Raw genomic sequence first — 27,655 nt, 5'->3', positions numbered from 1 at the left:
CCTATTCTACCCTTTCTAAAATAAGTCCCTTTGAAATTAGTCCCTCTGAAATTAGGTTTGGGGATTTCAGTTTTCTGATGCGGGTTCGGTGGATGATCTCAAGAATTTGGAATTTGGAATTTGGGATTTGTATTGTGGACCTCCGGAATTTGGAGACGAGAGAGATAGAGGGGTGGTGGACGCGAGGGGGGTCGTTTGGTGGCAAGCCAGAGGTGGTAGTTGATGAAGGAGGTCGGCAGAGGTTTGACCAGTCGCGGGGTTGAGTTTTGAGATGAGAGAAAGGAAGTGGTGGTGGGTGCCGGCGAGGAGTTCTTTGACGGGGACAGAGACGAAGCCGAGAAGGAGCTAATTTTTTAGCGGCCAAGGATGCCGTGGTCAGAGCAGAGTTTGAAGAGGAGGAAGAGGTTAGTGGGGTTGGCCAAGTTTCCAGCTATTTTCATATTTGCCGATGTATCACTATATTCTCTTTTCCGGTTACTTCCATATTCATGAATTCACACAATTGTCAATACCAGATTTGCTTTCTCTCTCTACGATACTACTAACAGAAAAATCTTATTATTGATATATATGTATAGAAGATCTCAGATTACCAAAAATATAGAAATAAAGAAAGAAACATATCAAATGACAAAAAAAATTGAAATCAATGGAAGAAATAGACTAGACGTGCTCTTAAATTGGAAACTTCTCAGATTACCATTGAAAGGAAGAAATAGACGTAATTTGTAGTTCTAAACGCCTTTCTTTACTCGCGGGACCAGTCTGACATAAGGAATATCCCGATTGAGAAGGCAAGGGTAGAGAGTTCCAATTGGAAGGGTTTCACTTGATAAGGCTTTTGTATGACCTGATTGAAGGTTGAAAAATGATTCATTGATCATCTAATGGAAATCTTACAAAATCTTGATTTCCTTTTGTTGGCATTGCCAAAAATTACAATTAATGGAAGAAATAAACACACACACACACACACACACACACACACACACACACACACACATATATATATATATATATGTATTATACTCGTATCATATAGGTATAGATTTTGCACGAAATCAGAGGAGACAAAACGACGTAGTGTTTTTAGATAATAAAAGGGTAAAACAGTCATTTTACATAGCCTATGTTTAAAATTATTATTTTATTCTACTAAAATTAGAGTATTATCCTCATTTTAAGTCTTCAGGGGTTATTTGCACCAAATTAATAGTATAGGTGTGTTTTATACTACACAGGACTATTTTGCACTATATCGATAGTAGAGGGGAATTTTTTGCACTTAACCCTTCTATTGTGTCTCGTTTAGGGTGTATTTGGTAGGATTGATTTGGAGTGATAGGGAGAGAAACGAAAAGAGAGAATAGTGTAAGAGTGTATTTGGATAGGTTAAGTGGAGAGAAAATAGAGGATAGGGAGAGATAGGGGGAATAGTTATCCCTTCCTATCCATGATATGCTTTCTCTCCCAATTTGAGAAGATAGGGAGAGAAAGGATAGTGGAGTAAGTTATAAATTCTTAATACCAAAAATACCCTTTACAAATCAACATGCAGAAAAAGTAATTCCATTTATGTCCCAATTATATAATTCTATTGGTTGTTGTTTATTAGTCCTTTCGTTTGTTTTTTACGTGTCCCCAGTGCACTAATTGTCGCTAAAGAATATAAATGGGTGGTAATAAGTCTCATCCAAAGGGTGTGAACATACCTCCAGTCACCAAAAATTATATATATATACATATATATATATATATATATATATATATATTTATAGGCATAAACATTTTAATGAGTCCTATCTAATTTTGTTAATTTCTTTTGTTGTGCTTAAATTGGTTTCGAAAAGTTAGTTTGGATACTATAATTGTGATTTTATCCTTTAACGTATTACTTTTTCCGTGGGCTTCAGGCAAACAATATCATTTCTATTTCCTAGTTGCTTAGGTAGAATAAGTCCTATCTAATTTTGTTTTCACCCATTATTTTTATTTTTTACTTTTGTTTTTACCCATGGCATTGAACTATCAAAAAGAAACAAGATTTTAAAAATGGATAATGTATGAAGTGGTTATGAAATGGTAGGACGGTAATTTGGTCACTATCCTTTCTTTTTTTTTTTTTCTCTTCTTTATCTAATCCAAACAAGAATAACTATCATTTCTTTTCTTTTCTCCCCTATCTATCCAAATAGGAATAGAAATTATTACTATCACTTCATTTCTTTTCTTTTCTTTTCTCTCCTAACTATTGTTATCCTTTCTTTTCTTTTCTCCTCTATTTATCCTTAATGATAAGTTATCAATTCAAGCTTGTCGGAAGGGGCAATCTGCAACAAAGTAAATGGTTCAAAGAATTTTTTTTTTCAAGTTTTGTAGTTTGAGGGGATTAATTTTTTCCTATTTTGGTAATAGTTAAAGTACTTTACCCTATATTTTAAAAGTTCAATGTCTATTATTCTGGTTTAATAGAAAAGAAGTTGGATACTTAAATGGTTACACTTCAGGATTTTCCAATTATCAAGAACAATATATCTCCAAGAATACAATAAAATTATTGAAAGAATACAGTAAAATTATTGAGAACTTACTACGACCAAACTTGGATGTAATTTGACCAAAAATAACTTAATGAAAGCATTTCATTGGAAATTGGAGCATCTTCATCTATGAAGGAATTGAGACTAAAAAATAAAAAAACCTTAAAATGAGGAATACCAATTTCAGTTAGTAAGTTCTCTTTCCTCTGTAAATCTCTTTAAATTATTGATCAATAAGGCCCTGCTTGGACTGACACTCTCAAAACAATTGTTTGTTTTTAGAGTGTAAAAAATTCAGAAAACCCGTTTTTGCACTGCTTGGTGCCTGTTTTTGAAAAAGAGTTTTTAGAAAACTGAGTTAAAGGAGTATGGATTTCTTGAAAACAAGTCAAAGTTGTTTTGGGAGTTTTCAGAAAGAATGAAAACATGGAGATGGGAAGGTCGCTTAAAAAAAAGACGCTAAAGGGGTTGTCGTTTAAAAGCTTCTCTCTCTAAGCCCAAACTGTAAGTTCTCTCTCTAAACCTAAACCATACCTTTTTCATTCTTTCTCTTTTTACTGTAAAACTCTAGCGCTTTGCCGTCTTTCATCCCATGTTGGTGAGTTTTTCTCTCAGGCTTTGGATTCGCCTTCAGGGAATGGAGCCCAATCTTTAGATCATCAAGTTCTCCCGATTTGGGTTTAAGGATCATGGCTTCTTCGAATTCATGGGTTTTTCATTGGTTGTGGTCGGATTCTTCTTCGAATTCAGCAACTGTATGATCACAATCATGATTCACTATGTGTTCATGTGCATGTGTTCTAGAAAGACAAACAAAAAATTCTCTAAGAATTTCTGAAACAAAAATCTTCCTAAGGCTTTTAAGAATAATAAATTGATAATGCAAAAGCCGTCCATAAACCTATGTGAATGACAAGGTTTATATAGAGTATATAATGACCTAATCCCTCTAAAAATATGAAAAAATTTGTGCATAGGATTTGGTACAATTCTAAACCAACTACGAAACAATTCTGAAACAGGAAACTGAAAGTTGGAAACTGATTAGGACACCTTGAACCGGTTCAGAAGGCCTGAACCGGTTCAAGATTGGCAAAAGTTAGTCAAAGTCAATCTTGAGCATCTTGAATTGGTTTAGAGGGGCTGAACTGGTTCAAGTTTGGCAGACTCGAATTCCTTGATTCATTCAGCCTAAAAACATTCTACGATAAGTTCTGAAAAATATGGAAATTGTAAAATGTGTCATACCCTCTTTAGAATCCTTCCTAATTAATGTGTTATTTTTACCTTATTTCGAATTATCTTAATTGTGGTAACTTTGAACAACTTTTCCAATTTCATAGTCGCCATCGATCTTGATAACTTGCATTACAAGTAACTGGAATTACAACTCTGACTTGGACTTGTTTTGTTTACAATAATTGCGGAATACAAAATAATATCTCACACCTAGATCCTCCGTCCGACAAATTGTAATGTTTTTGACTTTATATATATATATATATATATATATATATGTTAAAGTTAAATAAAATTTTATTCACCTGCGGGGCCTACATGATTTATAAGCTAATATAATGACTTATCTCTTCCTCTCTGCGTATCACACTCTCTCTCGTCCAGTAGTTCTCTTCTTTTTTTTTTTCTTTTTTTTCGTTCTTCAAAGCTTCAAGGCTTAATTTCTCTCTCATCTCTTATCGGATTAAGGTGCCGTTTGAGGCAAAACGAAGCCCACGACGAGCTCTACGCATCCATACGAACAATTCCAGATTTGGTGCCCTTCCTGGAGTTCGAAATTCAAGACCCATATTAAGGGTTTTGTGCAAATTTGAGATAGGGACACCTTAATCCACTACCTTCTTGTTCCATTGTGAGTTATAATCATTTGTTGTGCCAAGCATGCTTAATTAAAAGTTAATTGTATCAATGATTATTTTAAATGTTGTCTAGAGAAATTCATGTATTTGAATGTGAGTTGTTTTATGTGTAAAGCATGCTTAAATATATTTTGTTATATCTTAATGTGTTAATAATTACTTGGGAGATGTTGAATATGTTGAATGTTTAATTTTATGGTGTAGAATTTTAAATGTCATGACATTGAATGTATGGAACATATATACATGCACATACCATTGGGTTTGCATGAAATGGGAGAAATTGTTCTTGAAATAAATATGGGGAATTTCAGGGAAGTGTTTTTGATGAAATGGTTTTATGCGAAACCCGGTCGCTGCGGGGTTACCAATGGGCCGGAGGTTAATTTAGCCTAAAGGGGACTAGGGAGTCGCCCTAGCGTGGTTGAGCTAGTTGGGCCCCATAATGACGCTACGGGGTTACCAAGGGTCAGGGACACTAGCCAATCCTCCTCTCGTGTCGCGGCGGGGCTACCAAAGGGCGGGCTGTATTAACAGTTTGGAAACGATGTTTTGGATTATGAAAATGGGGAGCGACACTAGCATGCATTGCATCTCATACCATTGCATTGGATATACTTGAGATTGAATCGTCATGCTGTATTATTTCCCGACATTGTATATGATCCCCATTTCCCATTGGCCTATCCTTTGTTTGGATTCACAAGGACACAAGATGTGTGTCATAAGTGTCACCTACTGAGCTTTATGCTCACCCTACTATTTATATTATTTTTTTCAAATTTTGGAAATGAACTGGTGGACGACAATCCACCTCAAGCTTGAAAGTTGTTAGAAAGTTGTTTGTTATTTTGTATTTTGACCGTTCTATGTATATTCGTAGTTGTGGAAATGTAACTAAGTTAGTATTCATGGCCTTGTAACTTAAGAACGAACTTATCTTTTGTTTGATGTAAAGGAAACTAATGGAATTATGGTATAAGTTTCCATGCAATTGTATCATATAACGTTGTAAGACAGAGACTTTAAATATTAATCTTGTATTTTGGGACTGTAATTATGATAATTTAGATTAATTAGTGTGTGAATGTTCCACCATGAGAGGAACTATGTTGAGGTATAATGAATGGATGAATGGGATGCTGGATGATTTTATGTGTTTTGTGTATTGGGACAGGTTGTTGAAGGCCCATTTTTAGGGGAGGTTATGCCGAATTTTTTTAAATTTTGGCATCAGCTAGAGTCGTTACACAAATTTTTTTTACCTTTTCATTTTCAGTTTTTCCAAAATAATTGTCTGAGTTGAAAAATTAATATATTATTTTTTTGAAAAATAAATACTCAGAAAAATGCTTCAATTATGGGTAGATAAAAAAAAAAAAAAAAAATACTTATTGTCGAAAGTAGAAGATTCAGCGTTCTCCATTTGCCACGGTGAGACTAGCGACAGCATCATATATATCCCATCTGATTTGTGGAGAAAGTATTTATCTTAGCATTTTATGTCCAATATATATATATATATATATATATATATATATATATATATAAGTAGGCTCATATTACATGATATGATTTACAGAAAAAAAACACGAACAAATACATTGTTATAACAAATAAATCAACTTGCATCAACTTGAATCCATTTTCTTAATTGTCATTGTACGTCCTTTTAGTTCAAGCTGATTAATGGATGTCTACAATGAAAATGAAATTATATAAAGTACCAGTGATGTTTAAAGTGAAAAAAAAAATACTAAAGATGATTCAGTTTACATGCAAAAAATTAAATGTGCTATGTTAAAGAATGGAAAAAGCATGTAAAATGTTGGGATACATTTATTTCAAGCATCTAAAATGTTGGGATACATTGAGTCATATCATTGTAGAGAGAAATTTTATTTACTTGTATTACATATAAGTTATAACTCAATCAAGATTTTTAATTGGTACACAATAATTCCTTACATAAGCTCAGGTACAAAAAAATATCATTCAATCTCACAACACCTAGAAAATAACAGGGATATATGAACTTGCAGAACCATTTTCTTAAATGAACTCAGTTTCTGAAACATGGCCCTGGTAGCACTCCTGTTTCTTTGCCACGAGCATTAGCACAATTTGCAGTGGCTTGCTTTCCAGCTCTGGCAGAGGTAAGTTTTATGGACTGCAACGATATTCCAGTACACGACACTGATCGGCTGCAGTTGAGATTGATAGCTACTTCGGTGCTCGATGTTCCATACAAGTCCTTGAATGTCACGTCGCTTATGTGAACTCCGGTTGGCTTGAACAAAGAATGCAAGAAAATTGAATGATCAGTACTTTTTGTTTCCTCCATGCAACAAATGAAAATTGATGAAATCTTCTAATTTTCTTTTATTGGGTATTACCAATTCTTTGCATGTACCCCTAACTCCGCAGTAATTCTGATCAATGATTATTGGGTTATCCACGGAATCAAATTTAATGTCCTCAAATGTGACATTTCGGACGTATCCTTTTCCAACCTATTTATGCATAGACAATGAGTAAAAAGTGACATAATGAAGAGCTAAGTATATACATAGTATGCTGGTGAAAATGGAAGTGTGGGAGTCTGGATGATGGTTGAAGTAAATTTGGCTATATATATACCTGATATGTTTTGATCCGAGCTCCGTTGGTAGTTCCCTTCAAGGAGACATTTTTCACATGAATGTTCTCTACTTGTACAAAATTGCCTCCCAAACCTAAGCTTCCAATACTGTTTCATTCAAGGAAGGAAAAGATGTTTCACTTGACTGAACCACACACACACACACACACACACACACATATATATATATGTATGGCCATGCATACCACCAAAGTAATGTTCTGAAACTGCCATGTTTGTGTAATTACATGTAAATTAAGTAGGTAAAGAAAAGAAAGAGAAGTAATCTACCTTATTCCATGACCAGGTCCACATTCAATATTGGATATGTATAGGTTAGAAATGTAATCTCCAATAGAAATACAATCATCTCCTAGTGGAACAAAACCAATTAATCAGTCAGTTTGTATCATATATATGAATAATTGATGGGAACTTATAGGCCAAAATATGGGAAGAGTAGTGGGAAAAAATATATTAGAAAGAGATAATATATGGCCCTAATTTTACCACTTTCTATTTTGGACTGAATGACACTTATATTGTGAGAGGCATGGATGTGAATGCCATCAGTGTTGGGACTATCTCCAGGAGATTTGATCATCACGTTTTGAACGTTCATCCTATTGCACCCCATTATGAGAACATGAGTTTGTGGACTGTTAGTGAAATCAATGTTGCTGAGACTGATGTCGTTGCCCGAAAGAAACTTTAAGGTCTATGAAAAATGAAAAATATTCATTAATAATGATATAAAAACAAGCCCTACCCAAACTGACATTAATTTTATTAATAATTATATATACTTACAGTTGGTGCCAGTTTAGTGCATCCTTGCTGCAAAATTGGAGCAAGTGAAAATGAAGTTAGGGATGCCAAAGTAGAAGCATTTCTAATAGAATTATGAGGCAGTCTTTCATATTTATCAAAATCTACATACCAAGTCAGGATGAAATCTGCAAGATTGATCCCACCAACCTTTGCCCTGTTCATCAATTGTGCCCGAACCATAGACATTGAGGCCACTTACGCCACTGAATCCTAGCCATTGACTCGCATCACGCCCCTTCCATACAGAAGGTGAGGATGGCGCCACAATTTTTCCCAAAATCTACATAGTATTTGGGTAAAGGGAAAGAAGAAGAAGATTATATTATGATAAAAACCCGTACTTATTTGATGTTGAAGCATTTATTTTTTATTAATATCAAATTATGAATTATAATTTTATTGATTTTTTCCTTACCATAAAATCAATTTTCTTAGCCTTGCATGGACCGCTAAACATGGCTGGAATTAACAAAAATGTCTTCTTTTTAGGAACGACCAACTTTGGAGTTCCATTTGTTGTGCTACATGCAGCATTCCATGCTCTGAGAAATGCCTGAAATGGAGTATAAATAATTTAGTTTCTCAAGGTACAAAGTGAACTAAAACTCACAATGAAAATAAATAAATTTACTTGAGTATCGTCTTTTTGGCCATCCCCGATTGCTCCATACTCTAAGACATTAAAAGTGCCTGCATTTCCATTGGCGTTTGAGGAAGCAATCTTGGATGAAACTATGCCGAGAAAAAATATAAAAGCAAAGATATCCTGCAAAACATGAGAAATAAGAAAGGCCGGTTAATTAGTTTAATGCATAGTTTTCAAGTTTATCTATATCATATATATTTTGCAAAACATATGGATGTATCCGGAAAAGTATGAATTGTTATGACGCTTGAGTTACCTATGCAAAAGAAACTAATTATTTAAATTGAAAAAGAAATAAGAAGCTAGTTCTCACCATGATGTACAAGAATTATTAGAAATGGCCAAACACACTGGCGAAATGTGGACCTAAAATACATGCAAAAACAAAGTTACAATTAGTAATTCTAAATTAAAGAATCAACTGTAAAACTGTAAGAGTATAAAGTTAAAATACATGAATCAAGCATTTAAGTTTTGCAATTTCTCTTGTCATTTATTCATATCCTTGTGATATATTATTACTACTTCATGTCATTATGGAAGATATATATGAACATCTCACTTCTGTACACATCAGAGTTCACTACAAATCATGTTCTTGTCTTTTCAACTTTCCTACTCAAATGAGATTTTAATTCTATTGGAAAATTAATAAAATTTTATGCTAAAATTAAAAAGTAATTATTCGGGGTATATAAGAAACTGAATGATTAATTGCTTGATAGTGATTGCAATTGATACTATGTAATGAAATCAGTAAAAAGCAAAAACAATATGAAAAGAGAAGTGTAAACTGAAATTGGCTTTAGGCCATGACTAGGCCTCATGTAAAAGATGTAAACTTGAAACAAGGGGTCCCAAAAATGCTTACAATGATTGTAGTACGTACTACTGAAATTGGGTTTACAAGAAAGATGTATTTGAATATTGAGAATGATAACGAGAATGTGGGGATACATATATAGATGAGAATATGTTGTTCTTACAGAAGATTGGAACCAAAAACTAAAAACTAAAAAAAAAACTAAAAACCAAAAAAAAAAAAAAAACTAAAAAGAAACCATGCTATTTTTGTCACAAAAACAAACAAAACTCCTAACACATCAACTGAAATTGTTAAAAGGCATAGAGATGTTAGAGATGGAATGGAAATGTTGGGTGGTAGCAATTACTACAGATCAGTTTTAGTAGATTGAAAGTAAAAAAAAATGAATTTTCACTGATTACTGTATTATCAAATGGACAATGAAAAGCAAAGAATAGCAGTGAGCAACAGTTTGGTGCATTATTTTTTCCATAAATAGTATCATAAGAAACGAGTAACACTAATGAGCAAAAGTTGTCATGCAGCTCATGTTCTGCTTTGTGGCAGACTTTCATGAATGTAGGATTTGCGTGTTTGGTCAGGTGTATATCATATGATGACCACTGCATTTTAGCATTTTATGTCCAGAAATATACAACAATGATAGCTTACCCTTTAACTAAAAAAAAAATATATATATATATATATACAACTATGCTTATACATATAAGATGTTCTACAGAAACAACACGAACAAGAATTAATGGCGACTGTATAAATATTATAATTAGTATAATTTCTTGTACAGTATAAATATAACATATAAATCAACATGCAGTGGCTCCCATATATATATTTTTCCAAAACACTGGTATATTGGCCCCCAAATAAAGAGTTTAAAAAGAAATTTAGCATTTGTTCCATTAAAACATATAAAATTTTCAACTTAGACATATTTAACTATACACTTTTGAAAGTTCAAACATTGTGATATAGAAATTTAAGTTCATTATTGTTATAGTCCTTCCCACAACATATCGTTATTTTATTTGCAAATACATTGTACAATATCTAATATATTAATGCAAGAGAGAGAAGTAAAAAACAAAGGAGATAAAATCAACAATATCGTTCTCTCATAGTTAATAAAAAATGCATGAACTTTTTTGTCAAACAACAACAATATCATATATATATATGCTAGCTAATGCTTTTAAATTGTCACTTGTTAAATGACAAATTTTGTAACTATTTTTATAAGTTAATAAAGTAATAATCTTGTTTAGTTTAAACTTCAGATGTTGTTTTGTTAAAAATCATTATCCATTTTCTAATATTTCGTCTACGTAATAATTAATGATTTATCTTTTTCGAAGTAGAATCAAAGAACTCAATTTTTTATTTTTTTAAAATTAGATTTTAGAAGAACTGAAACAAATGATGAAGTACCTCTTCTCTTTTTAATTGTAACTTATCACTTGTTCATCTCTATATTTTTCTCTCTCATATTAATTTTATGTCAGTTTATTTTTTATTTTATTTTTATTTTTTTATCATTTTTGGATTTCTTTCAAGGTATATATATATTATGACTAATATTTAAACAAAATTATATTACAATTTATTTACAATTTTTTCAAATTTAATTTACATAGTACAAATCCCAAAAAGTATATAAAAAATTATATATATATGAGGTGACATAGATACACGTCTCAATAAACTTTAAAATTTAATTAAAAAGTTTACAAAATGACCTTATATTGTGATAATCTATGAGGCGACATATATTCAAAATGACCACGAAGTTTATATCTGTTTCCTTATTCTATGCCTCGATCAATCGACATCCTTGAAAGAAAATAGAAAACTGACAAAAGGAAGAAGATGGACTGAACCAAATGGCTTCGACTGAAAACCTTAAGAAGCCATCTAAATAAGATATTATATTTATAGATGTTTATTTCTTTTCAAAACAAAAAGTTTCCAAATATAAGAAATTCTCTAGAAACCAACTGGCTTAGCGGTATCAGTCTCTTACTTCCCAAAGGAAGTTCAGGGATTTAAATATCAGGAGAGACGTGTGTGTAAGTACCAATTAAAAAAAAAAAAAAAAAAAAAAAAAAAAAAAAAAAAAAAAAGGAAGAAATTCTCTAGAATATCTTTCTCCAAAGATTGCTATTGATAGCTTGATTCTGGCACTTGCTCACGAGCTGTATGTTTAACACTCCCCCTCAAGCCTGAAGGTGGTGATAGAAGCACACCAAGCTTGGTTCGTAAGGCTTAAAAGACATCTTTAGACAAAGCTTTGGAGAATACATCAACGTTTTGAGAGTAGGAAGGGATAAATTTTGTGACCAAAGAACCAAGTGCAACTTTCTCCCGAACAAAGTGATAATCAATTTCAATGTGTTTTGTGCGTGCATGAAACACTAGGTTCACAGTCATATGCAAAGCACTCAAGTTATCACAAAAGAGAGTTGGTGCTCGAGTTAAGCACCCCTAGAAACCTTCCACGATTCTCCATTGGAGGTAGTAACAAAACCTTCCTCTGACCATTGTCCCACCAAAACCAGATTCTTCCTTAAGTCAGGGATGTGCCTAACATCCTTCAACTTCCAAACTGACCCATTCATCTTGATCTGCACTTTACCCTTGCCAATGATGTTGCAAGGCTGATCGTCACCAAGATACACCTTGTCAAGGTTACCCAGTTCATAGCTATTGAATAGCTCTGTGATTGAGGTACTATGAACCGATACGCCAGAATCTAAAACCTATGACTCCACCTTGCTCTCCAAATAGCATATCAATGCATCATTTGATTTTTCTGAGACAATGTTTACTTTAATTTTCCTTTCGGTTCCCTTCTTTGGAAATTTGCAATTACTACGGTAATATCCCTTCTTACCACAATTCCAACACTCAACATCACTGAGATCTCTGGAATTCCTTGGATTTTAAGATTATGCCCTTCCATTCATTAATATGCCTTTGTATCCATTACCGTTGCCCTTCTTCTTGTTTTAACCCCTACCTTTGTTTTCAACATTCGAAGCCGAACTATTGATAGAAACCCCTGTTGTTTGCCTCTGATTTCTTCAGTTAGAATCATGCTCATAACTTCATCACACTTTAACTTGGTCTTTCCTACAGAATTGCTGATCGCTGTAGCCGTGCCACTCCAACTCTCGAGTAACTGCCGTAGAATTAGCAGTGCTCGGACCTCATATTTGAAGTCGATATCAACATACTCTAATTGACCAACAATTTTATTGAACATATTTAGATGTTTATTGAACCTACCACCTTCGACCATTTTCATGCATATTGAATAACTTCTTGATCAAGTGCACCTTATTCACTGTAGACGATTGTCCATATATATTAAAAAGGGCTGCCGTGAGAGACTTCATCGTCTTCTCGTTCTTGATGTTAAAGGTAACTGACTTTGACAACGTCAACCTGACGGTGCCATGCCAATAGCCTTCCTATCAAGTAATTCCTAATCCGCATCCTATGTATCATATGGCTTCTTTCCTAAAGGTTGATATAGATTTTTCCAAAACAATAGATCCTCAATTTGCATCTTCTAGAAACCGAAATTTGTGCCATTGAACTTCTTGATCATTGCTCCCACTCGAACGGACAGGTTTGCTATAAAAGACTTTCGAAATTTCGTCAAACACCTTCTGTGCCCAAGGTTGTGAACTAAAGGCTCTAATACCAGTTGTTAACGAAAAATGTACAAAAAACAATGTTATTCGAGGAATAAACATAAGTAATCATGAAGAAAAAAAAAAAAAAAAAAAAAACAATCATACACAAGGACACAAGATATACATGGTTCACCTAAAAATTAGGGCTACGTCAATGGAGCACACTGAACAATTCCACTATGAAAAAGATGACGAGTACAATGGAGAATTTTCATTCAATCTCTCTCAATTGTTTTCTCTTATATTGGCACAAATTAATCCCTATTTTCCTCCTTAACCCTAAAATCTAATTAGAGTTGATGCATATAGTCCTATACAATGGAACCCAATTTGTCCTATAAGGACTTGCCTTTTTTAGAATCCAAAACCAGTAAGGAAAACAATTCACGTAACTTCGTAGGAGAGTTGAACCGGTTCAGCTCCACTTGAACTGGTTTAACTTTATTGTTATATACGTGTTGCAAGTCGCTTGAACCGATTTAAAGGACACTAAACCAGTTTAACTTTGGCAATAGCCAAAGTCGACCACACACTTGAACCGGTTCAAAGGCCAATGAACTAGTTCAATTTTGGCAATAGCCAAAGTCAAATTTGCAACTCCAGGTGAACCAGTTTCAAATGCCAGTAGCCAAAATAGACACCCAGTCAATAAATTTTAACCTCCCAAATCCTTCACGTAATCAATATGTGATCAGACTCTACAAAACCACAACAGTTACCCGAATATATTTGGAGTACAAAAACTTCTAAAACATAAACATGATTAACTAACCTCATGCTTAATGTTTATTTTTTGTTTTTTCGGGTTAACAATAGTAATGCGGAGGTCTTTTAGAGCACTCCATAATTCACCACCAGACACATGTAATACCTTTATCTTAAATGCATTGGACAATTACTAAAAAAAAATGTCTTGGGGCACTGATCTTAAGAAAAATTAAACTTCCAACCATCCAAATGTGATGTGGAAGTTTTTGCCATTAGGCAATTTTCTGGAGTTCCACTGCCTAATTAAATAGGTACATTTATATCTTTTACTCCCTCCCTTAAATGTCCCTTTTCGGGAATCTAAATTTTTAAAAAACAAAAATTTTAATATATTTTTTATTGTATTAGTAGTGAATGAATTACAAAATATGTTCATAGCGGGTTCACATAATGTGATGGTTTACTTATTATAAGTTTAATGTAAGAATGTTAAATTAGTAATATTATAAAAATAATGTACTTTGACTTTTCAAATGGAAAATTTATTTTGAGACAGTAAAAAATATAAATGTGGACATTTAATTTGAGATGGAGAAATTAATTAACAAGTCAACTTAACTTTGATTCTTCAAACGTTTACTTGAGTCCCATCCGCATATCAGACCTTTCACAATATTCAAAACTGCACAACATATAATCTATATAATTAAAGTTCGTGAAATAAATTTCTTAAAATTTAGAAACATTTACAATATTAAAAAAAAATATATTGGCATTTAGTTTTAAAAGTCCCATAAATTTTGATAATGCTGAACTTTCTTGAAAAAAAAAAAAAAAAAAAGAAGAAAGGAAAAAGAAACAAAACAAAACACTACATAATAATTCAACTAAAAAAAAACACCATATAATACCATATGAAATTCAAACCTTAAAGAGTTGTTTCAAGCTAGTAAGATGCCCTTTATACTACTAGCAGAGACATACAATAAACTTTTGTATTACACAATACAGTGATCACTTAGAAGACTGGGATAAGGACTAAGCATACAAGGTGACAAAATATATTTCTGGACATATACGGAGAAGATGATAGAGATTATATATATATATTCTAGTATAGAGAGTAGCAAATATCTTTGAAGGAAGACAAATTGTTCCTGAAAAGAGGAATGAAAGCATCTATGCAACCGTCTTCTCAATCCGAGACTCTGGATTAAACTAGTTCATCAAGCGTCTATTGATCTTCTCAATCCGAGACTCTGGATTAAACTAGTTCATCAAGCGTCTATTGATCGTACAAATCTAATAATTTTTCAAGAGCAAGATAGGTCAACATGACCGTGGAGATTAATCCTAATCCCCTTAAATGAAGGGAGATATAAATGACAGATATAAATGCGAAGGGGACAAGAGGAGATGAGCATTGCCTGAGTAATAGCAAGATATTTTTCTCATTATCTCTAGTGTTGGGTGTATGTTTGTCTTGTTTTAATTTTGAGCTGAATTTTAAGTTCTAAACAACAAAGGTTGTAGTAGAATGGTATCTCCTTTATCGATCATGTGGGAGGTGAAGGGTCGAGCCCCATAGGGATAAATGGGTGGGTGAATTTCTTGCAATGAAAAATAATAATAACAAATTTAGCATTCGACCTTCAATTTAGTGATAAGTGAAGTATTTGTGGCTTAAAATTTTATTCCAATTTAAGTGGCTCTTGCATTTTCAAGTGATATTCAAAGTACATTAAGTGACGCACAATAAGTACTTAATTCGTTCAAAATTAAGTACTGAATTGAATTATCACACAAAGTCTAAGTTTATGGCACAAAAATAAGGCCAACATAGTAACATTTTTCTTTTTAATTTATTTTTCTTTATCTTTTTCAAAATAGATGAAAAACACGACATTAATTACCGGGGAGGCGAGAGTAGGAGCATCGTAGCAGCCATATATGGGTGTGTTGTATTTACCTAATTTTGAAAAAAGAATATATATATATATATATATATATATATCACAGTTACAACATATTAAGCAGGGGCCATTCCCTTCCATTAGAAAAGACCATTACGGAATTATCAAGAAAATAAACTCAACATATGGAAAGTATCCTAGAGAATTGGTTTTGCAGTACGGTCCTCGAGAAAGGAAGCTAGGACTTGGTTTAACACAAAAGGGAGTGAGTAGCGTGTATGCAAATGTGGCGCTTTAATTATTATTATTATTATTATTATTATTATTATTTTAAACAAGCTTATGGGAGAATTGATGTGATTAAGAATAATGACAACATAGAAAAAATAAGCCTTCTGATGCAACAAAATAAAAAGAAGGGTTAAATGTAAAAAAACCCCCTGAATTATTAGCCAATCAGCAATAAACTCCCCTGAACTTCAAAATTTTCAAAAAACCCCCTGAACTATAATTTTTTGTTGCAGATAACTCCATCCGGCGACCGGCCGGTTGAATTTCGCCGTTAAAACCATCACATGCAGTCACGTGATCACACAATATATACCTAATGGCCATAATGCCCTTATGAGCATGAAAGACTATATTACCCTTATTATGAACATTACACCCAAACAGACCCTTAGTTTACTGTTACACCCAATTACCCAAACACACCCTCATCACTTTATATATATTACATGTAGAGAGAGAGAGTTACAAACACTGTTTATCTTCTTCATCAAACCCAACTGCAAGATGGTAGTAAGTTTCTTTCCCTGTGATGCCTGCACTACGAATTTAAGGAGGAAACAAGAGAGCCCTCAATTTGAGAACTGGGTTTACAAGGACTCATCAACATTATGTTTTTACACTACATGATTTGAGTCAAATTGACCTCCATATCATCTAAAGGATCAAAGTTCCAATTAGCTGTTGGGTTACAGTTCATTGATATTATATATATATAAATTCTAATGGTGTATTAAAACCAATTCAACTTCTCCATTAAAGCTTACAAATTTTTTTCTATTGTGATGAATCTGCTGATCGATTAAATGGTCTATACCAGTCCAATCAAATACTTAAAAAGTTAAATTTTTTGAAATCTTTCTAACAATATGTACTGGGTTTGTTTAAAACAACAAAGTTGTAGAGGTTTGTTTAAATTTATTTATTTTCTTATTTTTTTTAATAATTTGTACTGGGTTTGTTTTGTTCCTACACCCACAATCATACCCATATCAGATTGCAACAGCTCCAAGCCTCCAATAAACAAACCACTGCCAGATATTGATTTTTCCATACCCGGCTTCAAACTCTATGGCCATCGGTGGGAAGCTCTGAGTATCACCGGCCCAACCGAAGATGAAGACATGTGCAGAGTTACAACGACCCATCCATTCCAGCGAGCTCCTAGCAGCAGCAGCGTCCATTGAAGCCGGCGAGCTTCGAATCGAAGTTGTATGAACTGAACTAGAGTTCCATTGAAGACCCAACTGATACCTCCATATAGACGGCGACCAAACCTGAAGAGCATCAACATTCAATCAATCAGAAAAGCTTCAGCGACCTTTATCAGAAAAGCTTCAACGACCTTTATCGGAAAAGCTTCAACAAGGAACCGCAAGATTGCGTTTGAGACAGACCCAGAACCTTCAGCGATTAACTTCAGCTACCCCAAGTTTTAGATGACTTGCATCGGAGAGCTGAAGCGACCCACCAATTCGCGAATGAAGAGATGAACCCGCCGAGCTCACCGCCGTTCCTCCGGCCGATCCTCTTCGTCGTCCCCGTGGCTGCAGTACTTTCCCCTTCTGGGTTTGTAGAGGCATATATGATATACCATATATATGTATAATATATCCCAGTAATCTGTTTGGCTACTAGTGTAGCACTATCCTAGGTCATAGTAAGGGCGGAATTGTCTTTTGCCTTTTCCGGTAACCTGATGGGGTGAATTGCAACAAAACAATAGTTTAGGGGGTTTTTTGTAGTTCAGGGGGGTTTCTTGCAAAACCCCAATAGTTCAGGGGGGTTTTTTGCATTTAACCCTAAAAAGAAGGAAACCATGTGGCCACCCAACCACCTGAAACCACCCTTCCATCCCATCCCAACTCACCGGAAACCACCACTCAATCATCATCCTCCGTTCCCACCTCACTCCCCTACTCCACATACACACAAATGCCTCACGCGCAAGCCACCCATTTACCCACAGAAAGTTCATAATGGTTCAGCTAAGGCAAGAGCAAAGGGCGCACAACCAGGACACTCATATGACGCACAAACAACAAAGATGCAGCGGACAAGTAAGAACACATCAACAGCCTCTCCAGACAGGAATGGCTATAAGCCGAGAGCCCCCTCTATCACTGGCTTTACTAAAACAAGGGTGTTGATTGCACTCCAAAATGACAAATTCCTCAACCTCTCCAATAAGGTCATTGATGACATTGTTTACCTCCCTGAGGGTACTGATGCCTCCATCATGGATGCCTCAAGGTTTGAGCTTGTTGAAGAGGTAGCTGAGCTGAAGAGGAAAATTAAGAGCCTGGAGGAAGAGCTGAACACATTAAACTCCAGGTTATCTCTTCTCACTTCATTCTCCAATGATATTGTTGCTCTTAGGGACATTTTTGCTAGATGGGATGCTGCTTTTGCTCATGTACTGCTGCCGGATTATTTTACTGACAAGAGGAAGGGGGATCACGCGCCACTAGACTCCAATATTGGCTTTGACCACGCCCAGTTAGTTGACCCAAATTCAAATTCAAAAGGAAAGTCAATCCTTTCCCCGGTCTTGGGGGATTTGACTTGCACTTTTCCTACCATGACAGTGCACCCAAACCAAAGTATGATGGTAACTAACCCACATAATTTCCCATCCTTCTCATTCCACCACAACCAGACAAGCACCATCCCTCAACCAGCTCAACTAAAGGAGCCAACAGTACCTAGTCAGAATGTAACAATTCCCGTTCAACTTGAAGGGACAACAAAAGATGGAATGGAACACTGTGACCAAGCAAATAGAACCAACCATGTTTTAGGTGAGAAGGCAATGGACTCCAGGAGCTGGTCCTTAGTGGCACAATCACCATAAGAGAAGTGGGAATTACAGTTTTTTAAGCCAACTATGACCAATGATGAAATGTTGGTGGAGTTACTTGAAGATGTGTGTGAGGATGGAGCTGACTATTGGAACAGATGTCAGTTAGGCACTTTCCAAGTAAGGATGCCATTCAAGCAAATCTCTCACTTGGCTCACAGGCTTTGGGACTCAAGGGGTCTTCAGAAGGTTGTTGTTAACAAGGAAGGGATGTTTGCTTTCACCATTGATACTGAGGAGAGGTGTAGAGCTATGCTTGCAGGTAGACAGTGGTCTTTTGGGGGGAAGGATATCAGGCTAACATTATGGCAGAAGAACTCTCCCACTCCCCTGCAGTCTAGCACCCAACCTTCCTCTCCCCAAGCAACATCATTATGGATCAGGCTTTTTAATGTTCCTTTTGACATGTGGTCACCAAGAGGACTCAGCTACATTACCAGTATTATAGGGAAACCCTTATTTGTTGATGCTAACACTCAGACTAGGAATAGACTAGACTATGCTATGGTGTGTGTGGAAATTATTCCATCTTTCCCTTTACCAAAAAGTTTCAAGACCAGGATTAAGAGGGGTAGCTATGTTACAATCACTGTCCAATATCCTTGGATTCGTTTACTATGTATGAAGTGCAATGAATTTGGTCACGATGATGAATCTTGTGGAAGGATTAGCAACACAAAGGCCACTTCAACTGAGAATGGAAGAGCTCAGTGTGATCCTAAACCTCAAGGCAAATGGCAGCTTGTCACGAGAAAAAACAAAGGTATTTAAGATTTAACCACATGTCATCCATTCCCAACCCCTTCAAACCTGGTGAAAACACAGATTTTTCAGCACAAACCTCTACCATAAAGGTCTTGGAAGGAATTGATTCTCTCACTTATCATCCAGCCCCACTCCCCAACACAAATACCTCAAAGGAAATAGTTTGCTACCAAAATCCATTGACAATTGAAGAGGTGGTAGCTACTACAAATCTATCCCCCAATGCCGTTCCATTCCAAAATAGGTTCCAAGTGCTTCCCATCGATCCATCTACTGAAGAAAGTCCAATCTCCCATGTGAAAAGTAGTGGTATCTCTTTGGTAATTGATTTATCCCCCCATAAAATGAAAACCCCCAAAATGAATCACAAACCTCCACTACTCTTAGCCATGAACTCAGTAACCCCAGTGCCCAATAACTTAAAGTGTGTGGACTCAAGCAAGAATCCTAATGATGGAAGGGAAGGGCCTTCAATCACACCAGATTTTAACTCAAAAGAGGAAGAAGAGATTTCTAGATCCTCACATGATCCCACTTACTCACCTATAATGAACAAAGCTCTCACATCTAGAAAGCCAAAGCACACCAAGCATGTTAAGATTGATAGGAGGGTGAAGAATGGAAAGTCCAAAGTGACCAATGTAGCTAATCCAGTTACCCTAAAAGGGTTTCTAGGGTTGTGTAGCCTCACAGCATCAGCTTCCCAATGAATTGGGCAGCTTGGAATATAAGAGAGCTAAACTCTCCCCTCAAGCAAATAGAGGTTAGACACTTAATTAGGGATTCTGAATTATATCTAATTGCTCTGGTTGAAACCAAAGTAGGCATTGAAAATGTGGATGATATACACAAGGCTATTACACCATCTTGGTTGTTCATTGGTAACAATGGTTCCTCTTTAATGTGCAAAGTTTGGATACTATAGAACCCTGCAAAGGTCTCAGTGGTTTCAATCTCAGAGAATTGTCAAGTTATTCACTGTACCATTGAGCTCATTGATTTTAAAGTTAAATGCACTACCTCTTTTATTTATGCTTGTAATACTGTTGTGGAAAGAAGATCATTGTGGAGGAGTATTAACCTTTAAAGGAATACAACCATGCCATGGATCCTATTAGGAGACTTCAATGTGCTTCTTCATATCAATGAATCCTTTGGGAATGCACTGAGATGGACTACTAGAATGCATGAGTTCAGGGATTGCCTCCACAAGAATGAATTGGAGGATCTCAAATACACTGGAACCTACTTCTGGCAGTTTTGGTTGTGCAAACATTTCAAAAAAGCTTGATAGAGTTCTTGTTAACCATGTATGTTTGAATCAATTCCCACAGAGTGAGTGTTATTTTTTTCCACATGGCATTTCTAACCACTCACCAATCGTGTTTAGGCTTGGTACCATTTCCTCTAGAAGGAATTTACCATTCAGGTTTTTAAACTTCTGGATACTTAATGTTAAATTTCTTGATATTGTGGCTCATGGTTGGCAATTGGTAGTCACAGGTACCAAGATGTTCTATGTGGTTAAAAAATTAAGGGCTCTCAAGTTACCACTGAGGCTTTTGAACAAAAATGACTTTGGTGCCATCTCATCTAGAGTGGAGGCTTGTAGGAGGAGCTTTACCACTGTCAAAATTGCCTTGATCTCAATCCCGTGGATGATCAATTAAGAGTGAATGAGAAGGAGCTTGCTGCTAAGTTTTCAGAATTATGTCTTGTAGAGGAGATGTTCTACAAACAAAAGGCACAAATCCACTGGCTTAGGGAGGGGGATCAGAATACAGCCTACTTCATAAAGTGTTTCTCATCCAAAGCCAACAAGAGGAAGGTCCAAGCACTTAAAAATTCTCTTGGGAATATGATACAGGGTCATGATCTACACAATGCATTGCTTAGCCACTTTAAAGGATTGCTGGGGCAAAGCTATTTGGAGTATCCAGGTATAAACTCTTTCTCCAACCACATCTCCAAATCAGTGCCCTCCCACCTCCTACCCACTCTCATGTCCATTCCTACTAACTTGGAAATTCAAAGCTGCATACTGTCATTCCACCCCTACAAGAGTCCAGGGCCTGATGGATACAATGCATGCTTCTTTAAGCATACTTGGAATATTATTGGGGGTGATATCATTGTTGCTGTCAAAGACTTCTTCACAACAGGGAGACTGCTTACAGAAATAAATTGTTCTTACATAGCTCTGGTGCCCAAAAAGCCTAACCCTTCCACTGTGAATGATTTCAGACCAATATTATGTTGTAATATACTTTACACATGTATTTCAAAGTTGTTAGCACATAAATTGAGCCAGGTGTTACCTACACTTGTTAGTTATCCTCAAAATGGCTTTATCAAAGGGAGAAATATTTCAGAGAACATCATTTTGGCACATGAGCTATTGAATGGGTACCACAGATCAAATCATATCCCTAACTACACAATTAAAGTTTATCTCAGAAAGGCATTTGATTCTATATATTCACTAGCAGTTCATCTTGGATTTATTGTTGTTGTTTGCATTTCCTAAAGTGTTTGTTAATTGGATTTCACAATGTGTCACAACCCCATCCTACTCAATTTCTCTGAATAAAGAGATGTTTGGCTTTTTCAAAGGCAAGAGGGGCCTTAGGCAGGGAGATCCCTTATCACCAATGCTGTTTATCCTTGCCATGGAGATCTTAACCTTGTCCATCAACAATGCCATACAACTGAATCCAAATTTTATCTATCACTGGAGATGCAGTAAGCTGTCACTCATATATCTGATGTTTGCAGATGATATCCTTTTGTTTTGTCATGGATCACTTGGTTATGTTCAGATTTTCTCCTTAGCTTTGGATAGATTTTTCTTATACTCAGGACTATCAATCAACTGTTCGAAGAGCCAAGTCTTTTTCACAGGGGTAAGCAGCCAAGAAAAGACCTCAATCCTGTCCCTTCTGCAGTGTGAAGCTGGTTCATTGCCAGTTATTTACCTTGGATTACCTCTCTCATCTTCATCTATCAATGCAAGGGACTGTCAGACACTTGTCAAAAGAATAAGGAATGTGGACATCTAGATTCTTATCAGATGCTAGAAGGGCTATGCTTATTAAATCTGTGTTAAGCTCAATGCAATCTTACTGGTCTCAGGCTTTTGTTTTACCTAAGGGGGTGATTGAGCAAATCAACCAAATCATTAGGTCATTTTTCTAGTCTGGAGTGGAACTAAAGAAAAGAGGTGCAAAAGTTTCTTAGGCTGCTGTCTGTAGGCCTAAGAATCAAGGGGGTTTAGGCTTTCCTGATATTGTATAGTTAATCTTATCTCTAATCTTAAGCATATTTGGAAGTTGTGCTCAGGGAAAGATTGTTTATGGGTTGCATGGACTAAGAGGTACTTGATCAAAGATAAATCCTTCTGGTGTGTTAAAAAAATCTGCCTTAAGCTCAGGGTTTTGGAAATGTCTACTGAAGTTGAGAGGTATGGCAAGGGGACTCATCAAACACAGAATTGGGAATGACACTTGCACCAGTATGGGGTTGGACTATTGGCTCCTTAATGGTCCCCTATGTGATCAGTTCCTCTTTTCTGATATGAAAATTTTTCAACTTAATCCAAGGATTAGAGTTGATAGCCTAATTTCCACCAATTAGTGGGTGGTTCCACCTGATCTACAACACTTACAATTCTTCCAATCAATTATCTTCACATCCTAGTTGCATGATATACCCTCACCCACAGCAGAGAATGACAGGATTATTTGGTTACCAAGCCCTACAAATCAGTTCTCTCTCTCCCACACAATCAAATACTTGTCTCCACCATCTATACTTTTCACTTGGCCTCACCTACTTTGGTATAAGATCAATATCCCAAAGCATAGTTGTATTACCTGGTTAGCATGTAGGGGCAAATTATTCACCTTGGACTCTAAGCCAATGAGGAAAAAACACTATACCAATGCTTGCTATCTTTGCTTATCTGCTGAAGAGTCACTAGATCATTTCTTCTTCAACTGCAATTTCAGTGCACAAATTTGGGGTTTCATACAGCATGTTACAGGATTCTATATTGCACACAGGAGTTGGGATGAATTAATTACTTGGTGCTCTAACACATGGAACTTAAGTCATTTCAACATCCACAAGCTCATTTTCAATGCTGCAGTTTACTTTATTTAGCTGGAGAGAAATGCTAGGACATTCAGGAATAGGGCTGCATTTCTACAACATGTCATTTGCCTCATCAAAGGTTGTATTAGAGCTAAATTGTCATCATTGAAGTTAAGAAGAGGCAATGAGTTTAGCCTTTTGGGTGAGCAAGAGGACCTGCTGCAGCTATTCTTGCAAGGATGTGCCTTTGCAGGAAATCAGACTTGGTGTGCAACCACATTTGCATAAGTATTATGTGTTGGAAGACCTCATTGTTTAACTATAAAGTTAGAGTGCTCTTGTATTTTGCTAGGGTCGGATTGCTTCCAAAATTTGTGGGATTGGCCATGGCCTTGTTGTATGTTCTCCCCCTTGTGAGGCTCTGCTTGGTTGCTGCTCCAAGGGGTCTCTTTTCTTTTGTACAGTTTTTCTTATCTTTATAAAGCTTACCATTTAACAAAAAAAAAAAAAAAAATCAAAATAAAAAGAACAAATCCTAACATTGAGTTGTTGTGTTACCTAAATTAATATTCAAACCGAGTACTTGAAGTGAATTGTCTAACCGAATAAATTTTAAATAATTAAGTACTTATTTATAGTAAATACAACGAAGTAGAGGGTTCTACTTCCTTATTTATTGAATAATTGATCAATTAAAAGAGTAGGTTAAGTAATTCACCGCAACTATTCGATACAAGAATCATTTTCTTTTCAATTATGATGATTTAGCTAATGACATTAAAATGGTCTAAGAAACTAATGAACAAATTTAGAGATCTAATTATGCATGAAGAATGTGTTGGGTGTCCCCTGCCACCACATAATATTAAAATGATGTCATGTAGTGTGGATTAATTTCTCACTCAAATATTAGGGTTTATGCAATTCAAATCCTAATACACAATACTATCAACCCTAATATACTGTGGATTAATTTCTCACTCAAATAAATGCCCACTGATTCTCTTCTTCCTTAGAATCTCTTCCACCAAGTGTTAATGGTTTAAAACTATCTAATAATTTCTCCTCCGTCAGGGTGTAGTCGTTCTTGTTGTTGAACATTGTGCAGATCTCCTCAACGCTTTTTCCTTTTATCATGTCACCAAGTGTCTCGCATGTCAGGTGCAACAGATTTTTTATGTCCAGATAGTTTGCAACCAGAATAAGATCAAAGAGAGTAGGATGATCGACATTTACAAATTCGTTGTCCCAATTCCTTAGCTCCTCATCAACCGTACCATCGTTGGTCTTGGGAACTTTGACGTGCTTCTTGCAATACTCGATCACTTTGGCCAAGATCTTGCTAGTCACGTTCGTCAGAGGAAAGACGCAATCGTCATAAGCATCTTTGATCATGTTCTTGATCGTCTGTGATTCAAATGCCACGGCCTTGTCCACTTCGAAGGACTCGCCATCTGAGCTCTGCAAGGTGATCTTTAAAGACTCGCATCGTTTTTTATCTTGTGGAAACTTTGGACCAAAAGCTAACCCTAAAAACAAAATGTAAGAAAAAAACGTGAAAAATATATAAAAATATTACTTCAAATTCCCGTAAGTGTAAACGGGTCTGTCATCCGTGAGTTTCTTGTAAAAAATAAAGTATTACTTATATTATTGTGTATATATATATATATATATATATTGATTGTAGAGTTACATGGATTGCATTCTATCTGGCACTTGCGGTCACAATGCTGCACAAGCCTTGCTGAAAATAAAAATAAGGAATAGCTTGTCATGAGACTACAAAATTAAATCTGCCGTTGATCAACATTTTTATTTTAGAAATATATATATATATATATATATATATATATATATATATATATAGATATATATAGATAAACATCTAAACCACTAAATTTGTCTAAATATTTGGGGTATGTGTATTATTATTGTTATTATTATTCTAAGATTTAAAATTTGACTAGAATAATTAATAAAAAAAAAAAAAAAAAACTTACTGTCGCTTTGAACACAACCAGTGGAACAATCTTCATAGCAGTCGAAAGCAGAAGATTCAGCAATCTCCATAGACCACGATGATATTAAAACCTGAACCACAGCTATAACCATTATCTTCTTCGCCATCTCTCTTTCACTCTTTGTATGTGTGTGTGTGTGTGTGTGTGTGTATATATATATATATATATATATTAATTGTGTTTCTATTGTGGAACTAGCGCTGATACGATTGATCTATCTTATGTCCATCGCTGTTGTTTCTTTTATAAAGTTGTGTTGGAAAATAGACCATCAACCAACTTTGACTTTAAATGTGGCATGAACATTTAAATGTCAAACTTGTTACTTTTCTGGGTTTCAATAGCCCGGTTTTCATTAATTTGCTCTTCTTCTTTTTTCAAAAATTAAAAAAAAAAATAGTATAAAAACTTTAATGCTACAATCTTATCATTATTTTGTGTGACTTGAATAATTAGTGTTTAGTAAAAAATAGAGTATTTCTCTTCATAAAGTGTTATTACTATCAATCGCTTAGAATACTCAATCAAATTTTTTATCTTTTTTCGGAAGCCAAAAATATAAGGCAGATCATGATATAATTTATAGTCTTGATTCACCTAATAATTTCTCGGTGGCGTATGTTCAAATTTATCTATTTTATCTATTCTGGCATTCAAAGTGTGTTCAAATTAATAAGAAATTAAAGAACGGAAAAAAAGGTTTTTTTGGACCAATAGAGGGAAAGAAAATGTAAGACAAATGTTAGATGTATGAATGAGTAAATGTTCTTAAAGACTTTCCAAACCAAGTCAATTTGGTCTCATTTATGTGGATTACGAACGTCTTAGAAATTTTTATGCAGGTCCCACATCTGCTTTTCCTTCTTTAAAATGTATTTAATACCTGTTACTTTTTTTTTTTGTCTTTGTTTTTGTTGGGAAGGTCAATCAAGTATATGAGATTTAGGTTAAATTGCATTGACACTTTATGAGGTTTCGGTCAATATCATTCAAATATAGGTCAACGAATATTTGAGCAATGACACTCCTTTTGATTTCAAATGTCATATTAGTCCCTGATTATTTAATTCAATTAATTTACAAAATATCAGTCTTGTTAATTGACAAAACAACCCTCATCATTAAGCCTCTTTCTCCACCTCAATTGTTATTTATTTATTTTTTTTATTTTTTCATTTTAGTACCTAGCCGCTGACACTCCCTCTTTATCTCTTCCCGATCTTGGACATGACTATTTTTTTTTTCCCTGTTATGGTTTGAGATGGCTATACCTGTTTTTTATTTATTTTTTACTTTAATGGTGGTTGTTGTGGTGTCTAGGTTATAAGGGTGTTTCAAAATTTTTATTTTTATTTTTTCTACCGTGGTGGTGGTGGTGGTGGTGGTTCTGGTAGATTGAGTCTGGGTGAGTTGGTGGTGTTGCCTTAGTATGTTAGTGGTTCTAGTGGCATTTGGCATATATAAGTATGGGTTGGCCATGACAGTTTTCAAATTTTTTTTATTTTTTTTTTTTCTACTATTGTGGTGGTGGTTATGGTGGTGTAACTGGCTATTTTTTTAAAAAAAATTAATTTTACTTTTTACTTTTTATTTTTATGTTGTGGTGGTTATATATATATGGTGGTGTATTTGGCTATTTAAAATATTTTTTTTTATTTTTTTTATTATTTTTATGTCGAGGTGGTGGATATGGTGGTGTACATTTATCTGACTATTTTTAAAAAAAAAATTAAATTAATTTCTTATTTATTTATTTTTATGTTGTGGTGGTGGTTTTGGTGGTGTACAGAGTTATCTAGTTGTAGACACCAAAATTTCATTGGTTTTTGTTATGACAAATTGGCCTATCAAATATGGGTCTAATGTTTAATTAAATTATTTATTTGACTCAAATTTAATCAACTTAAATTATTTAATTAGCCCAGGTGATTAAAAAAAAAAAATTA

The 27,655-nt window shown here is 34.9% G+C and overlaps 2 protein-coding genes across 2 annotated transcripts; both read right to left on the bottom strand.

The window, feature by feature from the left end:
* Positions 1-6,479: 6,479 nt before the first annotated feature.
* LOC132301511 (polygalacturonase ADPG1-like) lies at positions 6,480-14,203 on the bottom strand. The gene is made up of 10 exons (XM_059798759.1): positions 14,137-14,203; positions 8,521-8,633; positions 8,305-8,442; positions 7,999-8,169; positions 7,869-7,895; positions 7,569-7,776; positions 7,350-7,431; positions 7,058-7,166; positions 6,814-6,930; positions 6,480-6,707 (listed from the first exon to the last, which is right to left on the bottom strand). The coding sequence occupies exons 1-10, from the start codon at positions 14,201-14,203 to the stop codon at positions 6,480-6,482; spliced, it is 1,260 nt and encodes a 419-aa protein (XP_059654742.1).
* Positions 14,204-24,548: 10,345 nt separating this feature from the next.
* Positions 24,549-25,873, bottom strand: LOC132298766 (SKP1-like protein 1A). Its single transcript, XM_059795133.1, has 3 exons — positions 25,689-25,873; positions 25,382-25,432; positions 24,549-25,214 (listed from the first exon to the last, which is right to left on the bottom strand). The coding sequence occupies exons 1-3, from the start codon at positions 25,813-25,815 to the stop codon at positions 24,667-24,669; spliced, it is 726 nt and encodes a 241-aa protein (XP_059651116.1). The 5' UTR covers positions 25,816-25,873; the 3' UTR covers positions 24,549-24,666.
* Between the last annotated feature and the right edge of the window lie 1,782 nt (positions 25,874-27,655).

Source organism: Cornus florida, unplaced genomic scaffold (assembly GCF_030987335.1).
Source record: "Cornus florida cultivar Cherokee Brave unplaced genomic scaffold, ASM3098733v1 CherokeeBrave_3.0.0_Hap2_Chr03, whole genome shotgun sequence".
NCBI lineage: Eukaryota > Viridiplantae > Streptophyta > Magnoliopsida > Cornales > Cornaceae > Cornus > Cornus florida.
Note: the sequence above shows the minus strand (reverse complement) of the source record. Positions and strands in the feature narration are given on the sequence as shown.

Coding starts and splice junctions, on each gene's coding strand:
- LOC132301511 (XM_059798759.1), bottom strand. CDS start 14,203: ATGAACATATTTTGTAATTCATTCACTACTAATACAATAAAAAATATA. Junction 8,170..8,304: donor CTAAGAAAATTGATTTTATG/GTAAGGAAAAAA, acceptor AATACTATGTAG/ATTTTGGGAAAAATTGTGGC. Junction 6,931..7,057: donor CTCGGATCAAAACATATCAG/GTATATATATAG, acceptor ATGCATAAATAG/GTTGGAAAAGGATACGTCCG.
- LOC132298766 (XM_059795133.1), bottom strand. CDS start 25,815: ATGGCGAAGAAGATAATGGTTATAGCTGTGGTTCAGGTTTTAATATCA. Junction 25,433..25,688: donor TGGTTGTGTTCAAAGCGACA/GTAAGTTTTTTT, acceptor TTTTATTTTCAG/CAAGGCTTGTGCAGCATTGT. Junction 25,215..25,381: donor CCAGATAGAATGCAATCCAT/GTAACTCTACAA, acceptor TTTTGTTTTTAG/GGTTAGCTTTTGGTCCAAAG.